Source organism: Zonotrichia leucophrys, chromosome 9 (assembly GCF_028769735.1).
Source record: "Zonotrichia leucophrys gambelii isolate GWCS_2022_RI chromosome 9, RI_Zleu_2.0, whole genome shotgun sequence".
Taxonomy (NCBI): Eukaryota; Metazoa; Chordata; class Aves; order Passeriformes; family Passerellidae; genus Zonotrichia; species Zonotrichia leucophrys.
In genome coordinates, this window is record NC_088179.1 from 15,078,754 (window position 1) to 15,093,899 (window position 15,146).

At 43.1% G+C, this 15,146-nt stretch overlaps 1 protein-coding gene across 11 annotated transcripts in view; it reads right to left on the minus strand.

The window, feature by feature from the left end:
- LPP (LIM domain containing preferred translocation partner in lipoma) overlaps window positions 1-15,146 on the minus strand; it is a 318,754-nt gene that overhangs the window by 1,967 nt on the left and 301,641 nt on the right. For all 11 annotated transcript variants that reach the window (XM_064721315.1, XM_064721322.1, XM_064721313.1 and 8 more), the window contains 2 exons: window positions 3,963-4,141; window positions 831-951 (listed from right to left, as the gene is read on the minus strand). In XM_064721315.1, the coding sequence (XP_064577385.1) occupies window positions 831-951; window positions 3,963-4,141 (300 nt within the window). The remainder of the gene's footprint in view (window positions 1-830; window positions 952-3,962; window positions 4,142-15,146) is intronic.

A 15,146-nucleotide genomic window follows, 5' to 3' on the forward strand; every position in this document is an offset into this window, starting at 1 on the left:
TAGTGTAAGAATGCCCCAGCATCTTAAAATATAATGGGCCTAAGTAATGGGCTGGTATGTATCCTGAAAGCCAAGGTCAGATTGAGAATTGGACCAGATGCCTCAAGTTTCAGCCTAGACCTTTAAACCTTAGTCCATCCTTCTTTCCAATTAAGGTTATTAAAACCTGCAACTGCAATAAGAAATATACTTGGTCTCATTTTCTTACCCTGCCATCTGGCTGATGTATTATCCAACAAGTAACACTAGCACTGAAGAATTCTTGAAGGTTCCCTAACACAGCTGTTCCCACATGCTAATTGCTTTAAGGTGATTTTTATTCTCTGTCTTCAGACTCTTACCATCAAAATTACATGAAGTGTGTAATGAAACTGAACAGGAAAAGTAGCATAAAAAGCACTGCACAAAACAAGAATGATCATGTTTATGTGTCCATTAAAATTCTTCAACCCAGAGCCATATGCTGAGTTTCCTGTACAATCTTGCTCAAATCCTAACATGCATTAGCTTTCATTTTAAGAACATAAAGATGAGCTACGTTTGTGTCCAGGCTATAATTTATTAAGTTCTCCAGTATTAAGACCTAATTGTCTGAGTCACATTCTTTTGCTCTTCTAATGAACCTGTTATAAACAAGGGACCTGATTTTCCTCTCATTTGCGTGGATATAAATGAGGAAAAATTTCTTGCTTGCTGAAGTCAATGAAGTAATTTGATTGTAGAGCCAGTGTTACAACAGGGTATTCCTGGTGTGTGGGCAATGTCAGGTGGTGATGAAGTTAGGCCATGCTTAACCTGCTTTCTGTCCCTGCTGTGCCTGGAATACCAACCTCGCACCGGTAGCACTGCACATGGAAGTCACGATCCAGGGCAACAATGCGCACGGTCTCCTCCTGTCCTGGGGCTGGCATGATGGGCTCCTTACACACAGAACACCTCGGGGCAAATTTCCTGAGGGAGCAACACACAGGCACAGTCATCTCAAATGTGGAGCAAAAGTTTTTGTTAACTGAATTTGTACCAACACACGCACACACATGTATGTGCTCACACAACACAGGCTGGAGCTCTGCACAGCTCCCTCATAGGAAAAAAACCAGGCAGGAGCACTTTAGTCTTACAAGGCAATTTCAGGCATGTAGGATATTAAAGTACATTTATAAGGAGAGGACTTCTAGAACTTGTGACAGACAGCAGAGCATTTTGCTTGCCCTAATTAACAACTAAAGTGCCTGTTGAATGACCCTCAATTGTGGCACCTATGCACTGCCACAATCCTCAGCCTCTAAGAAAATCCATGCAAATCCTATGGTTAGAAAGATGACTAGAATCTGCTTCAAGAGCATCTCTTGAAAATAAAAATCAAACTATTAAAATTCGGAGATTGGAACTAATAGTTTAAAAGTCTGAAAAGAAATGGTAAAAAGAACTGCCTTGCACTAACACTAATTTGTTGAGGTTTATGTCACCCACTTTAAACTTTCAAGCCATCTTACCCACTTATGCACACAGAAGCACATTTCTGGCTGTGCTCACTCTCAGACAAGAAGCATCAGGGCAATTCTGACTTGCTGCATCTTCTAGCTAAAACCTACTCAGTTATCCAACAGGGTGTTGTCCAGGCTTAAAAGGGAACAGGTCTGGGTGCAGAGACCCCAGTGTTCTCTCTTCCAGTCAGTCTGGCTTCCAGCTGTATAGTGACAATAACTCACTGCATGAAGAGACTGACTTGAATCAGGGTCAGCTCAGGGATCAAGAAAAGCACAGCCCTTTCTTTTTCCCTTCTATTGCTCACCATATACCCTTCTGGATAATCCACCCATGTTCTGTATTCCCTCTGGTTTTGCTCCCCTCAGGTCCCACGAGAAGTGGCCACCTCTGCTCCTAGGCTTGGGAACCTTTAGCCTGTGGTGAATCATTCTCTATTTTAGTTCAAAACCTACTGGTACCAGTTTCCTGGCTGCAAATTCTGCCTGCAAAAAAGGAAATTTACATCCACAGAATCTGCTGCCATGTAATGAGAGCCAGGGTCAGGGGCTGGGAGTGACAGAGGGCAAAGCTTATGGCAAACATCAGAACACAAGGAGATCAAAGGCCCTTCTCTTCTAAAATGCCTAGTAAGGATTGACTCTGCCACCCAGCCTGTCACATGAACCACCTCAGAATTAACTATCTTAGAAAAGAAAAAAAATAAAATCTATCTGTACGAGGAATAAAGAAAAATATTAATTTCACTGGCAGCAGATGAAAGATGCCTGTGTAGCTGTGATCTAATGAAAGAATGAATTAAACAGTGGCTATAACGAGTGCTCTGAAAAATAACTTAAATGGATCATGATATGACCGGAGCTGTGATGGCAATTAATTATGTGCTGCTTCATGCAGGCCCTTCCTTGTGCCATTTAGCTCAAACGTGGTACTTAAAAAATACTTCAACATTTCTTTGTCCAGGCTACTGTGAGTAATTCATTATGAGACAAATATTATCTCCCAAGATCCTGAGATCATTCCTGCAGATTTCAGGGCATGTAGATCTCTTACTGTGGGGCCTGAGCTCAGGGAGTAGCTGAGTAACAATGTGAGCATTAGCTACAGTTTTGTTATCAAGAGGATGTAGGTGTAGAACACTCAACCTCCAGATCAGGAGGACATGTCATCCCTAATCAATTAAAACTGGGTTGGTCAAAGTACTGCAAAATGTGTGGCTGGCCAAAGACATTCTGAGTGTCACACTGGGTCTTGTGCTATTCCCATCACCTTCCCCTCAATCCTTCACTCAGCAATTTTTATGTCCTTCCTTGCATTGACAGCCTCCCACTTTCTACTCTCAGAGCCCTGAGGTCTGTATGCAGTCACTGCCAAAAGGCTTCAATGTGGGACATCAGCTCTCCTTCTCCTGACATCATGTGAGCCCTTGGCCTGTGGGGCTTTGGGAAGGGGCACTCTCCAAATTGCTGAGGGGGTGTGAGGGAAGTCCTTCAGGTGGTGCATGAAACTCCTGTTGGGCCTGTGCTCAGGACCACATTTTACCTTACACACAACTGGCAGCACAGAAAGGCAAAGCAACACAGCAGCTGCCAGTTAACCCAGCCTAGCTGAGCTACAGGGAACATCCTCCTGTTGGATTCTAACATGCCAGTTAATTGTGGCTGCTTCCCTCTCTGTCAAGTCAGTCAGCTTCTTTGAGCTTTCAGACCCACACACTGATGTCATGAGGCTCTAATTAAGTCTACCCGCTTAGAAATTAAGAGGTAAATGGTTGAGATATAAACTCACATTTGTCAGTATTGATTTCATCTTTTAATTGAGGGGTGTAATGTATCTATCTTTTCCATCAGGGCAAACATTTGTGCTCTGATTATATCTACCTGTCTTTCCCTAGATTAGTTGTGATGATGGGGGTGGTAGTATGTCAGTGACAGAAATTACTTGCAGCTATACCTTTCAACTTACTTTAAATAGCAGTTTCAGTATAAATTATTACCAGGGCTGTATTTTTAGTAGCTTTAGAAAGCTAATTAGCAACTAGAAACAAAAGGAGCTGTGAGCAGCCTGTGGCCACTGAGATCCCTGTAGCAGGTAAGCAAACACCTGCAGAGTGCGGGAGGACAGGACCTCTCTTAATTGCTCAGTGGAAGAGGCAGGGAGGTGGTGCTGTGAAAGTGCAGGTAGAGGCAGTGAAGAGAAACATGCCCATGCACAGTGAAAAGGCAAGAGGAAGTCAGAGCACTTAAAACAGAGGGACACAGAGGTTATCCCTCAACTCAGCAGAATTGTACCCTAAGCAATTAACCTTGTATGCCATGGCTGCTTGGAGCAATGCTCTCCCTACTATTTAAGAGCCTTGGGAGGAAGCGGCATAGGGTTCAGAACTTCCTCAAAGCTCGGTGTGAAAAAGGAGAGATTTTAGGGGCAAAAGACCAATACAAGAGACAAAGCAGTGACAGCAGCTTAGGCCTTACTTATGGAAATCCTCAATGCAGTGGATGTTGCCACCAGCATCCACAGTGAAGGGGATGCCATCCAGGCTGCGGTGGCACATCACACAGGTGAAGCAGTGGGGGTGGTAGGCCTTCCCAGTGGCTCGGAGGATCCTTTCCATGATGGGCTTCGTACAGACACTGCACTGCTCCAGTGTATTCTGCAAAGAAAACATACACAACACATGTGAGCACCATCTCAGCAGGACACTTACAAAGGTCAGCTGGGCTGGAAACTGCTGCTGGTCTGCTTGGAAGCTTTAGGTACCTTCTTTTCATTTCTTCTAGATAAAGTGCAGTACAGTCAACAGTTATCAAAGAGTATGATAACATGCACAGGGAGCACAGTGCCTGGGTCAAGCCTTTAGAACAGTGTGAGAACACAAACCAGAGCTTCTCTCAGCAGCTCTGACAAGTGATCAGAGATGGCTCATCAGGTGGGTTATCTGAGACACAGCAGCTTCTGTAGCCAGGAGCACATGAAGGAGTTGTGCAGCCAACACTCCTGGGTTTTTGCCTCTGCACTGCCCAGTCAGAGCGAGCTTATGCAGCAGAGTTCATTAGAGACAAGTTCAACAGAGGGCAGTGCTAAACTGAAGTGCAAACTCCTGGGGCTACATAGACACCCCCTAATTACTTTGCCAATGCAGATCCCATAAAAAGATCCTTATCTGTCTTGTACAAAGATCTTGATCTTCCTCTCTGACCACAGAGAATACTGCTAAGTCTGGGCAGAGAACAAAGCAGTGGCTGCAAGGAAAGCATCTGCAAGGACAGGAGCTCAGGATGACTTAAATGCTTCATTTATCTCTGACCCACAATGTTTGAGATAATGACTGTGAAATGCCAGCTCTGAGGCCATGATCCTTGCTGCACAGGTTTTACATACTAGCCTGCTTCTAAAGTGCTGGAGCCAAAAAAAAATCCCACTTTTCAAGTGGGGTCTATTGAATGATTCATCTCATTTCAACCCTCACTTACCCTTGCAGTTAATTATAGAAACACCAAGATAATTTTGTTTCAGATGGTTGTCTGTGAGCCACACCAGCCCTTCTGACACCAACTGGGTAACTCACCATTTCAAAACAAGCACTTTAAAAGACACATGCCATGAATGGATGGTGCAAACCACATAGATGCAAACAATAAATCTGATTCAGGTAATTTCACTGGACTTTAGAAAAGCAAACTTCACCTACTATTCTTGCTGGATGGACCTGAAGTTATCAAATAATGCTATCAATCACTGTTTGCATCTTGAGTTAGGTAGAAAAATCTATCATTACACTTTTGATTATTATTTAGATAGACAGAAATAAGAGGGTAGGAAAATAAAGGAAAAAATCCAACAGGACAGAAATATAGAACGCTGCTGAAAGGCAGATCTTGTTGACAAACACAGGAAGGCTAAAGTTCTCCTTCCTCATGCAACAAAATTCCCAGAGAAAGCAGTGCTTTGACTGACTGCATTGTTATTGCTTCTTTAAGCCAGTATTCTCAGGGGCAACATCCACTCCTTACATGTGCAACCGAAATGTATTGTAAGGAGATGAATCACCCAGGAACTCAGAAGGTTCTACACTCTCATATTTGCTCTCAGACATTATCTCTGGGCTGCACGTCATGGGTAAGGTACAAACATAGAAATACACGGGTTCCTATGAGAGGATCAGAAGAATTGTTTTTGGAAAGGTCGGTATGAAAAGTCCTGAATTTCAACCCGTATGAGAACTGCCTCATGCATTTGTAAGGAGAGCACAGCCAGACTAGCATTGAAGACAGGCTGGATTTTGCTTTATACCTTGTAATAATGGGCAGGAAAGAATGACTGCTGGCCTTTCTGTCTGGTTGCTGTCACCATCATCATCATTATAACGGTGGCTGGTATGCCAGAAAAAGCAAGGTCAATAATTTTCTCCATGGAGAAATAACCTGGCAGATTTACCATTTTGCTTTGCATAAGCAGATCACATCATCTCAGTCCGCATCCATCCGGTTCTCTGCGTTTTTCTGCCAAGGAGGAAAGGCAGGATACCTGCAGATACTGATGGATAATTGTGCCGTTCATGAAGCATTTGTCATGAAATTTTCTGAACACAAGCAGGTATGGAGCATTTGCCTCACCAAGTCACTGCTTGCCTCATTTCCAACAGTTGCCAACAACAGAGGCCAAAGTATAAGAACAGGGTAAGCAAAGCAGAAATTCCTTGGGATTTGCTTCCAGTCTCCATTGATTACTGGTTTAGGCACTTCCTGAGTCAGAGCTTGGCTCCCCCATACTTTGCCTCAACTGGATGCTTCTCCCATAAACCTTCCTGACTGATTTTTGAATTCTGATAAATACTGATCCCCCACAACATGACCAGGAATTCTGTGGCTTACTTCCACGCTGGGGACTGATCTGTTCAGCAGTTCCCCATGTCTGCTACTGCAGCCCACCCAGGACAGTGAGCAGAGCAGGCACAAGGGATCAGTACAACCACCCTGTCTGACACCCCATATTAACACTGATTTTGTTGGAAACGTTGCAGTGACCAGGACAGCAGGCAATCACCCTGCTGGATCACACCTTCTGAAAACACACATCTTCTGCTCCCAAATCTCAGCTTGGCCACAGTTTGACATACTCACAGCTAAGTAATACAAGCATTATAAATTAACCAACTCCTGATTAAGCCTTCTATACAGCCTGAAAATCAGACCTGAGAAATTTATTCTTTTCATCCTTCCAAGTCTGTACCAGTGGGGAAAAACAAAGTCATTAGTTTCAGACTCCAGCTCACTCCCTGTCTGGGAGTGTATTTGCTTAAGCCTCTCTCCTTGCTAGAACCCTGGCTGGCTCAGACCCTTCCCTTCAAGGTGTTACCAGATGATGCCAAAGGGAAAGCTTGCTTGATTCACACCCATTTGACATCAGGTTGCTGTAAGGCAGGATTTGGCCTGTGAAGTTACCAGGTTTTCTTTGATTCTCTAATCAGGTTATCCCACATGCCTAAGTGCTGCCCAGCAGCTAACAACCTGCACAAAGGTATTTCTGCACATTATAGGAACAGCATCCCTGTAGGATTATAAGTTTGGCTTCTTGATTTTGCTCTCTTTCACAGTCAAACTCTCCTAGCTCCTCCTGGAGCTTTCAGACTTCCAAAAAGTGAAACAAGATGAAGAAAAATGCCTAACAAGTCTATTTTCCTTCTTTTCTCTCCAGCTGTTGTTGCAAGCCTGCTCTGTAATCAACAGGTAGAGCTGAATGCATCTGATGAGCTACACTGAGAGCTAAGGCAAGGCATGAAGAAGAAAGATGAGAAACAGCTAGGAAACATCAGTCCTGGGGTTGTGGTCACATTCATGTCATAAGAATATAGACCACAAATCTAGTGTGGGCTGAGGGTAAAGTTTACCATTCTTTTCCCATATTTTTGGCCAAGAGGTAGGGAGTGCCCCTGTGTCTCCAAATCCAACCAATTTTTTGGGGGTTTGAAAAGCATAGGGAAGAAGCCATCCATTTCCAAATGGAAGGCTGGCACAATGTTTAAGGCTGAGTCTGGGTCCATGTCACTTGAGAGCAGAACATCCGTGGCAAAGAAAAAGAATCTCACATGGGAAGAATAATGCACCCTAAATACCAAAAAGAAAAATAACTCCAAGCAAAGATACACTAAAACACAAAGAAAGAACTATAATGACCAGGATATCATAATCATCTTGCAAGTTAAAATTAAGAGACTTAAACATGTATAACACAATCAGTGGCAAAGTGGGAACAAGCTGCTTGGGAGCAAGCATCTAGCAAGTGGTGGTTGGAGTTGACCTCTCTAGAGCAATACTTGCCTCTTCAGAAACCACAGAAAACCAAAGGGGGTTGCTCTGCAGATTTTAGGTTTAAACATGGGACGCAAAGTAAAAATTCTGACTGCTGGGAAAGACTTCTGCGTTGCAAGAGCCAAGGAAGGCTGGAGCTGGGGAGTGTCTGAGTCTCCTCCTGAAAACTTCACATCCCAGATGGCAAGGTGGCAGAGACTTTGGGCACCAGAGGTGCAGTGACAGCCCATGGGCTGCAGCTCATCCCACTGCCCGAATGCTGCAGAGTACAACCCCTCCTAACCAAACCTGGCGGACAGCAGTAACTCACAACATCATGCCAGCACAAGGACTCTCCCACAATGACCCAGCAATGAGTGCAGAAGAAAAGCCACACAGATTAGTCATTGCTTCTTCTGCATTGGCAATTCATCCCAAGCTCTAATGAACATAAATAATGTCTCCTGCACTCTGAACAGCAGATCCAGGAGAGCTCATGCACAGGGACATGAGCATGGTATTGCTTATTTTGCTGGGAGAGGGGAGGGAAGTTGCTGGAATAAATTACATTGGCAACTCATGCACAGGGACACAAACTCACTTTCTGTAAGCACTGCAGAAGAAACACATTTTTCGAAGTGACTGAGCAGAGGAGATGGTTTTGAGCTGCACGAATGAAATGTGACTGTTGTGCTAAAAACAGGCACATGGTCAAATGCTATAGTTGAACTGTAACTTAGTAAAGTGTGGTAAGTGACTTGCTTTAAATCTTGTGACTCCGTCCTTCATTTCCTCAGACAGCGAGGAGAGCAGAGCAGCAGACATTTTCCCCTCTGTGGGATATTTTTTGAGGCTTGAAAATGTTTCCATACTTAAGTGAAGACAGAACACTTTAATCTCAAGAAGCCTGGTGAATTTATAAACCTCAAATTAGATCAGGTCAATTGAAAAACTGCACTTCAAAATAATTGCAAATGGTTTCATTTAGGGTTTGGGTCTGAAAATATATAGTTGTATTATAAATTAAATATAAAGCAGACAGTGGTGGAGGGGTTAAGTGTCAAGATGTAATTTCAACACTTTCAAACATTTTTTTGGCATTATTTCTAGAAAAGGAAAACCAAGGCTCCCCAGCTGCTATCTCCACAGATGGGTTAAATCTTGGCAAACATAACATTTAAGTCACTAATAGCCAGCATGAAATTCCTTCCTGCATGTCTGAGGAGACAACTTGGGCATGAGTTAATCCTTCTCACTTCACCTGACCAGCTGGACACATTATTAGCAGAGAGTGACACTCCTCTTCTAGTTTCTTTGGGGGTACTTTCAGCAGGGGAGAGTATTGCAGAAGCACCTTGGCTGGTTACCTTCAGACCATGCTGCCACAGCTGCATCAATGTGCTGGGGCAAAAGATCTGACTGACCCTGACAGCGTAATTCAGACACAGTGGTGAGCAGTGAGGCTGTTCTTTAGATGGTACAGCTTGATTTGCTGGGAGATGGAAAGGAAGATATGGGACTAAACTACATGGGCAACCCTGCAACATTACCAGCATGCTGGGAATGGGGCTGAGCTATGCTTACAGCTGCCCCTTGCACAGAGCAGACTCAGGCTCTGAGGTTACTGTATTCAGTGCCTTTCAAATCATTCTTCCATTCATCTCAGTTTTTAGTGGCTTTTCCAGCACAGTAGCAATACCGCGGCTGGCATGCTTCTCCTCTGCTGGAATTTGCTTTTCTTGTCAGGAAAACTGAATTCAGCTTTGTAGTTTTGGACTCAGAGCAGCTGGAGGTGAATCTGGCAGAAAGTCCTCTCAGCATACAGGATGGAGGAGTCCCTTCCACTTGCCCTATAACTATTAGAGAAAGGCAAGATGTATTTCATGGCTTCTGCTAGTAGCAAAGATAACAATGGCATGCAACTGAGCCCACAAATGTGCAACAGCAGAAAGGCCATGATGAAAATGGAACAGTGCTTGAGAAATGCTTCTCAAATGATAAGCAGATGTCAAAATATGCTCTACAGCGGGAGGAGGAAGGAGCTCCATTTTTCTTATCAAGTGAAGGCTGAGGGATGGCTTTGCTGGTGTCTGAGCACACCAGAGGCTGCAGAGGAAACTTAGAGAAGGCTGCTGGACCTGGCAGGCACACAAGCTGGCCATACTACCTGCAGAAAGAATTATATGCTTAATGCTGAATGTAATTAATGTTTGGAGCAGCAGAGGCAGGGACTGGGTGACTACTCAGATGCTCAGTGCCAGTTTAGATAAGGCCTGTATCCCTTTATTGCACCTTCAAGCTGAGAGTGATGAAGGAATGGATGAAGGAATGTCAGAGTCAAAAATCTGCTCTGCATTATGCTCCATGTCTGACCACAGCCACATTGACTCCTTCCAGCTAAAAATCCACAAGAAGCCCTGTGTTGGAAATTACTTAACTAATTTCTGGCACTCAAAGCTACTCATCTTCTGTACATTCTTTGCTCTGACAACAGAGATCTTTGTCCCTTTAAAACAGCAGAGCCTATGGATGTAAGAAATGAGGGAATTGTCCTCTAAACTGGTTGAAAAAGGCTGGAAGATAAAATGCCTGGACTTCTGGCTTTTAAACCAAGTAGCTGCCATAGGCAAAGCATTCCCACGCTCTGTGCGTGGCAGGCACATTTACAGGCATCCCCAGCCTGCAAATAAAATGGCTGTAGAAGTTACATATCCCAGTGAGAAACTGGATATTGTTAGATTTGATAAATACTTGTGAAGTACTCTGTGTGTCTAAATGGTTACTTAATGGAAACAAGATATTATTAACAGGAAACATTAAATTCCTTTTATCTGTAATGACTTGCACACGTCTCAAAAATCAACTTTGGGTGCTGCACCACCAGAGAACAACACCTGAGCTGTTATTCAGAATACTCCAATGTGGCTACAGCCATTTGCAAGAGTAAAGTAGTTTAATACTGGGGAAATGCTTCTAACTTACAGTTGACTTTAAAATAGCACAGAGAATAAAAAAGTCTATGCATATGAAATTTTTTCAGCAACAATAATTATAGCTGCATGGAATACTACAGTAAGCCAAACAATTGAAAGCATCCTTAGCAATTGCTAGGTAAAAGAACATTGTTAAATATCTTAGTAATCAGCTCCAGTCCCTTCAGTAATTTTCTAGTGAAGCTGCATTTCCTAACCTCCTCACATCTTGTCTATTGCCACCAGGAAAGAATTGAAGCAGCACAATGTGCATTTTAGTGAGCAGAGCTCACTCTTGCTGCTAGCACTGCCACCACACCACACACCAGGTATGAACCACGTGAAATCAGTCACTCCACACCAGGACTGCAACTGGCCCAGAAAACATCCAGCCAGGAGGCTGGGACAGGCTTTTGGAGCACTGGAGAGAAAAACATCTGTAAAGCACAGCAGCACCAGCAGAGCACAGAAGATGAGCCTGCCTTGGCAGGGAGGAATGATCTGATAAGACAGTTTCCATCTCTGATTCCTTCAATCCAAGGAGATCCTAAATGCACAACCAGACCTTCACTCCAAGACATTACATAATACAATGCCTGGCACACGATGCTGATTTTCGAAGATTTCTAACTTGAAGGAAATCCCTCAAAATCCCTCTCAGAATGTCAGAGGTAAACAGTTTGTTCAAGGCTCCTGCAGCTGAGGCAAACTGGCACAGAGCTACTGCGGAAATCCCTGGGCTGTGTCACACAACAGCAGCCATGCCTCAGCAGATCAGTATTGCTTCACACACTGGGGTCCCTACCTAGGGAGAAACCAGACCATGGCTTTGCTCAACACAGAAAGACGTGTTTGAGGATTTGTTAGGACTCTTTTTCCACTGAAGTGAACCTTGGTTCTAAAAACTATGATATTCTATTAGCTTTGCTCCTGAGGGATGGGGGGAATACATGGCAGGTTTTGATAGCCTGTGCTTTTATCTATTATTAACACCCACACATCAGGTGAGAGCACCTACAGACCACACAACTCAGGGCTCTGTGGAACAAAGTGCTGTGGGGGATAAAGCAAAGCTGTTCCTTATTCCCAAGCACTCCCAGCCTTTGTGCTGTTGATGTAGCTCTGCTTGCCCTACGTGTTCTCACCAGCAAGTTCCTCAAAACATGATGTGCCTGACCTTGCATGCCGCCCTGGGAGTTTTGCCTAAATAAAGGTTCTGTCCTGTTGTGATTACTTTCTGCACAGGCAGCAGAATTACATGCAGCTGGGAGATGTGGCAAACATTGAGCAGATACACTCTCCTCCTTGTTTAGATACAATTGTGGACAACACAGAGATTTCAAGCTTAATTAGCGATACCAAGGAAGCTGTTAGAGAGGCATTTCAAACCGCTTGCAGTTTAAGCTGATTAGAACTTCGTGAAAACAAACAAAATTGTGTAGCAAATTGTTAGTCTAAAATTCAAGTCAAACTGAACCGCATCAAAGGAAACAGAGAAGTGACTATCAGCAAGATGTGGGCTTTTTTTTCTTTTCTTTTGGTGAGGAATTTAATTTCATAGTCTTTAATAAACCCGATGTTCCAATCCAAGCTTGCCACTCTGGCAAGAAGCTTAACCAAAATAACACTGGAACTCAGAGCTGACGGACCAAAGAGGCTATAAATTGGTCAAATCTGGGCACAATACAAGAAAAAAAATCGAAAATTCCATTCAATTTTCCTGTTTTAGAATTTTGATGTAACTGACCATTGACATGGAAATGTTATCTTGACCTTAACTGCTAAAGCTGACTTGCAGAGGAAAAAATGACTGAGACTCTGACATCTCAGTGGTTATTTATAGTTCCCCTCACTCTCCTCTTTCTCAGTATTTTTACACTTGAAATGAGTTCTTGCCTGCTATGAGTTTCCTGAAGGACTGTTTGAGCAATGCAAGAATTTGTGACATAAAAACCATCAAGAAAATGGAACTTCATTGATTAAAATGGAAAACAAATTTTAGTTGGAAACTCTCATCAGTAAATTAGCATCCAGCAAAGCTGGGCTTGCTTTGGTTACAGATTGAACACTACAAGCCTTCTAACTACAACCGCTTTAAAGCTGGCTTTTTCTGCTTCCTGGGCTCTCCAAGAGAGATTTCCTGGAGAAAAAGACAAAAAAAAAAAAAAAAAAAAAAAAGGAGAAAGACAGGGCTACTGCTTGAGAGTCTGGGTTCTTCTAGAGTTTGTAAGGAAAAAAAAAAAAAGAGACGGAATCCTTCCCCTTCACTCCTTGAGAATAAAAACCCCTCATCTTTCTAAGTCACAAGGAAAGGTACACAATCTATTTTCCTGTGCTTATTTCAAGTCACAGATTAGGGCATCTCTAAGTCACTTCTAATGACTACTAAATAAATTAAATATTCCAGCTGGATATCAGTTTAACAGCTCCTGTTGTACTTTAATTGCTCAAACAAAGAGAATGCAAAGCTTCTCCTGATGATCTCATACAGGTCACAAGAGAAATTAATTTCTTCTAGTGGCAGGGGCAGAGCACTGGAAACTAAGGGTGTTTGTCTTCTGTCCTTGGTTCACCAGTGACTCAGAGAATAATTCCATTATTTTCCTCCTCTGTTCTTCACATTATCTATGGAGTGGCTTTAGTCAGCTATTAGTAGGTGTGTGATGCTCTGACAGAAGTCACATCTCTATTGCAAACACCAAAGTTGGCACCTGGAGCTACCAAGAAATAAACACCTCCCCAAACTGAAACAAAATGAAAACCCAAGCAAGAAGGTAATGAGATTTTGCACAGAATTTCATGGAGCTTTCACTGAAACACCTTTTGAGTGCAAGATAATGTTTTTTTTCAGTGTATACGTGCAAGCTGTGAAATACAGGTCATGGCAGCAGTTCACTATAAAAATAGCTGCTTTTAATAGATAACGTAATCCGGTATAAAGTTTGGAAAAAAACTCCCCCAAAACTCTCACACCACTTGGATGCTGCTGTTACCCAAAGTGACAGTGAGAATATGATTTGCCCAAATCCGTGATATGTTTCCTAAAGAGTTGCCAAATACATTTATGTCCTTGATGTGAGGAGAATGTCTTGGAGCCTTTGGGGCAGTGGGAGACTTATCTGTGATTGAAACATGAGGGCTGAAAGCTTTGTGGGTACTCTGAGGTCTTTCCAAAGGGAGAAGAAGAGGGAGTTTCTTATTTCTTGAAGAAAGCCTCCTGAGTGAAATGTCTATTTTTAAAGACTGAAAGAACACTGGAAACTCACAGACAATCAACATTGGCCACTGTCAAGAATAACGGAACCCAAAGTTTAGTGAGTCAATGTAAGGTGAGAACTGTACTATACTCTCTCTCCTCTACCCCAAGATAGAAATTTCATCTTTGGGGGGACAGGATTTCTTCAGAGGTTTGAACTGAATTCTTTCCTGGAGCAACACCTCTTCTTCTGTCTAGAGTCAGACTCTAACTGGAAATAAATCCAGGCTGCTGACTAAGTCCAGGGTCAAATATGTCACCTACCAGGTACTGAAATTATTTTCAGATGCAATGACATCCCTATTCTTTTCATTCAGTTGACCTGGATGTTTGACTCGGTTCCTTGTCTGGGAAAGCAAGTTTGAGCCACCTGCTGAGATAAAAGTGACAAAGAAGGAAGGGACACAAAACCAGATAATTGAGATGGCTACGTAAGAAGAGCCCAGACAAGGCATGGCACAGAAAAGAGAACTTCCCAAAGAGGTCAAGTGAGATGTGAGAAAAGCAAAAGCTGGAGACTGATGTTCCACCCTGGGAACTCATCCATCTCCTTCCTTCCTCCACTGTGAGATAATCTCATCCACAAAGACAGAGATAGAGAAGATGATTTACATCAGTCCCTCTGCCCCTCCAGCCCACCTCTGAGGGTGCTTCTGCTGGACCTCAGCTTGCTGTACAGTTGGGAAAGAAAGGATGGCACATTATTCCTTCTAACCTTATAAAGAGCAACCCACTCAATACATCAGATCCTTCCTTGAATAAGTGAAAAGTAAACCAGAAACTTTGTGCTACTCTACTGTTCAAGATACTGCTGTGGAAAGTTGGGCAGAAGAGTCCTTGCAACACAATTGTCTGCTGAGCTGATTCAACCTCTTGGCACTGTTCCTTTGCTCTCAATCTAGAAAAATTAGAGCTCCCTGAAATATAAATTTTTTTTTCCTGTTTTGTACAGACAACATGGATACTTGGATACAGAGATCTTGTATGGCAAAACCATTGTGATGCAAATAAGCTCAAGAGTTTCATCAAGAGCAGACAGGCATGTCTGAGTAGGTAGTAATTCTCTGGTGTCTGCAGGGTTAGTCAAGGATGTTCAGAGCAAGAAACATGCACTCTAAAGTAATTTCTTTCCCTTTCATT